This window comes from Charadrius vociferus, unplaced genomic scaffold, assembly GCF_000708025.1.
Source record: "Charadrius vociferus isolate BGI_N301 unplaced genomic scaffold, ASM70802v2 scaffold619, whole genome shotgun sequence".
Classification (NCBI taxonomy): domain Eukaryota; kingdom Metazoa; phylum Chordata; class Aves; order Charadriiformes; family Charadriidae; genus Charadrius; species Charadrius vociferus.
The window spans coordinates 266,998-274,192 of NW_009649962.1; the positions used below are offsets into that span (position 1 = coordinate 266,998).

Below are 7,195 nucleotides of genomic sequence, written 5' to 3' on the forward strand. Positions count from 1 at the left end.
TAGCATCCAGCAGTGCTTCCCCCGCAGCGCAGCTGTAGGCAGACTGGATGCTGTTGCTGAAAAGCCTCTCAAAAGCTGTTTGGTGTCAGTGTTTGCAGGATGGAAGCTGACAGACAGCAAGATGTTACAGCTGCTTCCACAGATCCCTGAGCGTTTGGCAATGGCTCTGCCCTCATGTTCTGCCAGATGCTTTCTGCCCTCATTATCCTGGCTCAGGTCCACCGGCCACATCGTTGGCAGGAGTTGTTTCATGCACAGTGGCCTGGGACCATCATTAACAGTGGTTTTGTGCAGAATAGCAGAGAACAGGGTCCACTCTGGCTGCCAAAGTGAAGTTTCACACTGGTTGGCCTCTAGCTTTGGATGTAGCTAGCCTTCCTTCAGCCACCTTCTCCCCTCCTCCCTGCTTCTGGAGCCTGCTAGCAGCAGAAACGGCTTTTCCATGACACTGTTGTGACTGTAGGTAACCCCTCCTGCTCTCTCTTTCCTAGTTACCTGTCCGAGGAAGATGTCTTGGATGAAGCAAACCCTTTTGTGCAGCTTGTGAGTGGGGTAGTTTGGCTCCTGAGAGATGGAGAAGTGTACATCAGTCAGAGTCAAGTGGCTGAGTGCGGTGAAATTCAGACCACAGGTAAATATTGTAAAGCCCGGCTTCAGCCTGGGTGTAGATTATCCTTCTGATGGGGCTATGGGAAGGAGCGGGTAGCAGTGAAAACTGTTGTCTAGTTGCAATTTGCTTCTCAAAATTTCTTCTGTGCTACTTGACGCCGAGGCTGCGGTGAGTGCAGTACAAGAAGTAGGCTGCTGGCAAGGTGGGGCTGCACTCGCCTGTTCAGGGTTGTTGAACAGAATTCGTTGAGGACTGTAAATAGTGGTGGCATGATTGGTATTAATACTTGTCCAGAGAAACTCAAAGCAGATGCCTCTTAGAGGAGTTTAAAACTGGGGGCTTGTGAATACCCTTAAAGACGGAAAAGGCCCTGTGCCAGTCAAAAACTTAACAAGAGAGCTTCTTGAAATATTCCTGGATGGGCTTGGATGAACAAGAGGAACCTCGGCTCTGTTCTCATTGTGTTTCAGTTTAGGTGAGCTCCTTGCTGGGAGCTGTTTTGCAGACAGATGTGTCTGAACGGCCGGTTCTGTCACCCAGCTGGGGCGTGAATTATTCCCTCTCCTGCACAGGAACCTTCGACAAGTTCATCAATGTGATATCAGCCAGGACCGCGGTTGGACACGACAGTCAGGGGCAGCTGGTCTTGGTTCATGTGGACGGACAGACAGAATCCAGAGGGTAAGGCCAGGGCTGGGGTAAGGTCTTGGGGCAGGTGCAAGATCGGCCTTTAAATTCTGTCACTGGAACTGGAGGGACTCTGCAGCTGCCCGTAACGTGCTTTAAGGCAGAGACTTGCAGAGCTCAGGAGGTCAGCTGAAGACACCGCTGCTCGGTATCTTTCTGGCAGAGCCAGAAAAGGCTAATGCAGCCTCCAGGCAGTGAGTCAGCATTCCTGGGATGGGAGAGCCTCCCCCCTTCCGCCAAGGAGAGGGACCGAGCTTCCAGTGTCGCGGTTTCATTGAAGTCCCTTAGCGTGAATGAGCAATGAACAACTGTTCGCTTTTGCAGCGTCAACCTCTGGGAAATGGCTGATTTTCTGAAGGAGCAGGGAATCATCAACGCTATCAACCTGGATGGTGGAGGGTCTGCAACGCTGGTCTTAAACGGGACCCTCGCGAGCTACCCGTCTGAGCACTGGTAGGTGCTGGCTGCGCGTGCACAGGGCTGCACAAGTAATCGTGCAGTTCCCGTAAGCGTGCAGAGCTCATCCCACCCCTCCGCTCTGCCGGGGAGTCAGTCTGCGTTGCTGAGAGTCTGCAACGGAAAGGCAAGCGACAAGTTTTGAGAGAGAGAGCGACTCTAAAATTTAAAGCGATTTAGTAACTACATATTTTTTCCACTTAAGTCATCCGGGATTAAAGTTTAGCTGTTTTCAGACACGCAGCTAAGCTGTTCTGTGACTGAGCAACCTGCTGTGGGAATCAGATAAGGAAGCAGCTCTTAGACGGGGAGATTCAGAGCCGCACATTCACAGGAATTAGCAGATCTGTCAACACCTAATGATTGTGGAAGAGAAACACTGACTTGGAGACCCTGCCCTGCCTCACATGGGGGTACCTAAAGAATATTTCACTTTAAATTTAGCTTTTTAGTCGTTTCTGACTGTACACGTGAAGGGATTTAAAATTGAGTTTGCAGTCTGACAGCTGAAGGCCAAGCGTTGCTGTAACTGCAATGACGTCACATACATAAAAGCAACTAATACTCGAGAAAAGGCGTGTTGAAGGCCAAAGTTAGGGAAGCCAGGGTTGCTTAAACGGAGACATTGCACGTTGCTTTCTGTAGTTCTGCGTTGGAAATCACTCCTATCCAATAGGAGTTAACGCTTAGTTAACACATTGACTCCAACCTAGTTTTATGTTTTTATTTTGCCATTTTTAACGTTCGCCTTTGCCAATGTGAATCAGGATGAAAATCTGTGGATGGTATCGACGGGTTTCATGTAGGGCTGGGAGCAGCACAGCGCTTGCACGCCTTACGGGACCCGTCTTCTGTGCCCAGCTCCTTTGACAACATGTGGCGTTGCCCTCGGAGCATCTCGACCGTCATGTGTATCCACGAGCCTGCCTGCGAGCCTGCAGACTGCAGCGGCCACGGGGAATGTGTGGAAGGGGAGTGCCACTGCACCGGGGACTTCTGGAGAGGACCAGCCTGTGACATCTTGGACTGTGGCCCTTCCAACTGCAGCCTGCACGGCGTCTGCACTGACTGTGAGTCACTGTGGTGCGCAAAGGCAACATGGAGATACCGGTGGGTGCCCGTGGGTAGCGCTAGGGGAAGCACGGACCTGGGCAGTATAAACGTGAGGAATATCACTTACCTGCCTGCGAGGCAGCACGGCGGGCCCTCGGCGCATCACTGTGTGCAGTCCTGGCTGCTTCACGGCATCCTTTCCCACCCTGGCTTGAAGGAGCATAGCTCACCTGAACCGGCACCAGCAGTAGCTGCTTCCTTTGCTGTGGAGAGCCTTTGGCGAGGCCTCCCAGCCCCCGCAGCACAGCCTTTTAGGGCCGCAGGTACTGTCTGCCCAGCACGAGCCCTGACTCTTGTCTCACCTGCTGGCTGCGTGGAGCTGCTCTCCCCCTTTCCCCGGCATCTGCAGCAGCAGTAGAGCTGGTCAGAACACGTGTCCTTTAGGAGACAGCAGCAGGGCTAGGCTGGGGCTCACATCTGGAAACCACCTGTAATAGGACTTGAATTCCTTCTCCATGCCTGAGAAGGGGAAAGGGGAAAACCCTTTCTGCCCGCTGGGGTTGTGCTCCTGGTTTCTTTGTAAATCTGCCGTATGACAAAGCAGCTAAGTTCCACCCCCTCCTCTTATTGTTCCGTCTTGGCTCTCCTGCTTCATGATTTTTACAAATGAGCAATTGCTACTTTTCCATAAGCTTCTTTTGACTCTGGGGACTGCCATAACGTACACCTTCAGCTTCTGCTCTTCTCTGCCCGCTCAGTCCTGTTTTCCCATTTCTGTGGTACCTCCCTGATAGACCTCGCAGCCGAGTTTGCACCAGTGAAGTGACTGGCTCAGCAGGTACAGGTGTTGCTAATAGCAGACCCAGAGTTAATCTCTCAAAATCCAATCAGTGGGATGGTTCTGCTGTGTTTGGCAGCTGTGGCGGGTGGGAGTTTGAACCTAACCTGTGTGTGAGTTCAGGATGCCTCTTCAGTGGGTTCCTTGGCCGAGGCAAGGAAAGTTAAAAGGGCACCCCAAGAGGCAAAGGCTCCTAATTTTGAGATCCTGCTATTTTGAAGTCTTTCTCCGTTGTTGTTAATGCCTGTTTGTGTGTGTTTGCGCAGCTGGATGCCTGTGTGACGCTGGCTGGACTGGCAGCAACTGCAGCGAAGGTAATGCTGACTTCCACTCCGCTTCTTCGTAGCCAGCAAAAGGATAGCGTGAGCCACTGCCTGCAGTGGGGGGCGGCTCCTCAGAGGGAGCAGCCAAGGGAAAGGCTGCACAGGGAAACAGGCTACAAGTGAAAGGCTCCTTTCGGTCAGCGAGAGTTTAATTGCAGCCTAAGCATCTTAAGATGGACTTAGTGTGAAGCACTCTAAGCCCTCGCTCCTCGTTCAAGGCACAGACTTGGCTTCTGTTCTCCGAGCAGCCGTCAACACCCCCGTGCCAGTCACTGCTCCGGGGGTATGAGCGTGGGGTGGGATTGCTGCCTTGGTAACGAGTGCCCTGATGAGATCTCTGCTCCTCTCCTGTAGCTTGTGCTAACGGTTTTTACGGGGAGGCCTGCACCCAGAAATGCCTGTGCCAGAACGGTGGCTCATGCGACCCCGTGCACGGAGGCTGCTCCTGCCCGGCTGGGTACTACGGCACCAGCTGTGAGCAAGGTAAGGGCTGCTCTGAACAGCCTGGGCTGGGCAGAGGATTTGGTGTCACCTTTGAGCCACCTCTTGTAGGCAAAGCAAGCGCGAGGTCTGGCAGGCAGGCTCTGGCCTGAACTTCACAGCTAGAGCATAACCTGCCACCTCCCAGCTCTTAAGGGATTGTCTGCCTGACCCAAATTAGCTAAAAATAAAAGGAAGCAGAGAGGAAAGAGCAGTTTTCTTCATCAGAAAAATTGTGGATCCCCATTTAGTCCCTGCCCCAAAGAACCGTGTTGCTTTCCCAAGCTTGGGAGTGCAGAACAGGAGCACTTGAACATCCTTGGCCTGAGGGTGTTGCCCCAGGCGCTGCCTGCAGCCCGGCTCCAGGCGACAGAAGGCAGTGGCTGTGGAGTGCTCCACAGGCCCAGTGTGGGTGGCAGCCTTCGAACTCCGGCTGGGTCTGTGCCGCTGCTAACGGAGCTCCTCATGGTCTCAGCTGTGTGACCGCTCCAGCGTTTCTGAAGCGCTGGAGCCCCCCTGTATCCGACTGAAAGCCTGCTCTGGTGATGGGAGAAGTTAATTACCACGTGGGTGTAAACTTCTTGTGTGCGTGGTTAGCGATGCTGTGTTCTCAGGCTAGGAACGCTCAGCCAGCCCCATCCCTGTTGTACTAAAGTAACCCAGAGTTTGGCGCTTTGCTGCAGGGCGGGCAGGCAGAACAGCTTTGTCAGGCTGCAGGAAAGCCAGGGCTGACTGCTCAGCGCAGGCAGGGAGCCCGCTGCATGCTCCTACTCCAACAGGAGTACCTGCTTCCCTTAAGGAGTCGGCTGCTGATGCCCCCTCTGCCTTTGCTTCCGAGCCAACCTGCAGGGCCGTAGCTCAGGTGCGGCAGGGAGAAGAGTGCTGAGCAGCACGGACACCTCAGTGAGGTGTAGGTGAGGTCTGAGCCTCTCCTGCAGCTCCGAGTGCGCCCATCCTTCCCGGCACCGCGCTGGTGCAGTTGGGGAAACAGGCGCAGCTGAGCTGGGGGGAAGAGGAGCTGCAGAGGGATAGACTAGGTGGTTTCAAAGCAGATGGAGCTTTGACAGTGACCAACGTCTTTGTACTAATTCCCTAGAGTGTCCCATGGGCTGGTATGGGCCAAACTGCCAGGAACAATGCGCATGTGAACACACGTGTCCCTGCGACCGGCAGACAGGCAGCTGCAACATCACCTATGAACCGGCAGTACAGGAACAGTTAAACAAAGGTACATCTGATTACAGCGCTTGTGTTCTTAAAAACAAGTTGGGAGAGCAGCGCTGGTGCATCGTGTTCTGTTTGCTCAGCTGTCAGCTCTGCCTGGCTGTCACCTTACCTGCCTTGCTCTTTTCAGTGGAATTTTACACCTTCCCCCCACCAATGCCTTTCTGCCTTCTTTGTTTTCCAGCTGGACGGTGTTTGGCTTCCCAGAATAAGGGAAGGAGCAAAGAGAAATTCTCTCTGTCACAGTAAGTGTGTAATACTCATCCTATACGCGTATACGTACACACCGAGTCCACACCCTCAGTTGCTCACGGACAGAGCTGTTCGCACGCGCTCCTGGCTGCCAGGGCAGCATCACAGGGACGTTGGGAGAGCCGCTGCTTCGTTGCCCATAGCATCTGTGGGCTGCCTTGGGTAGATCCCCTGCAGCGCTCACTGTGGGAAGGGTGGGGAGGTGATAAAGCCTGAGCTGAAGCCCCCGTCAGCGACAGCTCACGCTCTGAGCCTGGCGCTCCGCAGCTTAGCCAGCCAGGAGCCACTCTTAGCCTCCTGGTGATGCACTGTACGTGCAGGAGACAGACAAGGACCTTTCTAACGAGAACAGCTCCTGCAGTATGGGTGAGGTTGTGTCCTCTCTGCCGGCAGAGGTGGCCACTTGTTAACCCACTGGAAAGCTGACAACGTCCGCGTGTTCTGCAGCCCTTCCAAGGCTTTGCCAGAGCACCTTCTCACCTGCCGCAGAGCAGAACCGCCAGCTCGTGACAAACAGAAGGACAAAGCCGGAGGAGTCGTTTGCACGCTGGGAACATGTGAAAGCAGGTCGAGAGGTGTTGCTTATGTGGATTTTTCTTGTCCGACAGAAAAACCTGGATCTCCATGACCTCTGTCTTGGCTCTGCTTCTGGTGCTGAGCGCCGTGGGAAATGTGGGCCTTTTTCTCAAGGCCAGGTCAGAGAGGCACCACAAGAGCGGTGACTATCTCTACCACCCCCTGAGGGAGATGAACGGGGAAGCCAGTCATACCTCCACATCCGCTGCCTGCGAGGTGGAAGATACTCAGGACCAAAGTCAGGCGCTCCTGCAGAGCCCCGGATGAGAAGAGAGGAGGTATTTTTCTCCACACCTTGTACTGACGGGTATAGGGCTTCCTCAGAGCGAGAGTGTGAAACCAACCCAAGAGGAGCGGCAAGATACTGCAGTCCAAGAAAGTCCTTTGCTTCTGGCCCAGCCCTGCTGAGAACATGGCTAGCTTCCCGCCCTTCTGCTGCTGCTCCAGATGGAGCAAACGAGACTGCGTAATTAGTTGCCATGAGAGGATGCAGGGCACCAGCCATGGGGCCAGTTTCCCTGCAGCAAAGGTGGGTAAAGGAATTCCACAGCTGGAGCAGGAAGGGAAATGGGCTGGTTGCCCCCAGTACTGGAGGGAAACAGGTGAGGAACAGAAGCCATAGGCACTTGGGAAAGGTCCCTTCTTACCTGAGCAGCGATAAGTATTTTTAAGAGACACGATAAATGGCCTGTAGCA

At 54.0% G+C, this 7,195-nt stretch overlaps 1 protein-coding gene across 1 annotated transcript in view; it reads left to right on the forward strand.

Annotated features, from left to right (window-relative positions):
- The window catches only part of NAGPA (N-acetylglucosamine-1-phosphodiester alpha-N-acetylglucosaminidase), an 18,991-nt gene extending 12,225 nt beyond the window's left edge, over positions 1-6,766 (forward strand). The window contains exons 3-11 of the mRNA XM_009891552.1: positions 492-631; positions 1,183-1,291; positions 1,622-1,750; positions 2,615-2,823; positions 3,911-3,958; positions 4,322-4,450; positions 5,544-5,675; positions 5,856-5,916; positions 6,532-6,766. Of these exons, the coding sequence (XP_009889854.1) occupies positions 492-631; positions 1,183-1,291; positions 1,622-1,750; positions 2,615-2,823; positions 3,911-3,958; positions 4,322-4,450; positions 5,544-5,675; positions 5,856-5,916; positions 6,532-6,766 (1,192 nt within the window). The remainder of the gene's footprint in view (positions 1-491; positions 632-1,182; positions 1,292-1,621; positions 1,751-2,614; positions 2,824-3,910; positions 3,959-4,321; positions 4,451-5,543; positions 5,676-5,855; positions 5,917-6,531) is intronic.
- Positions 6,767-7,195: the final 429 nt, after the last annotated feature.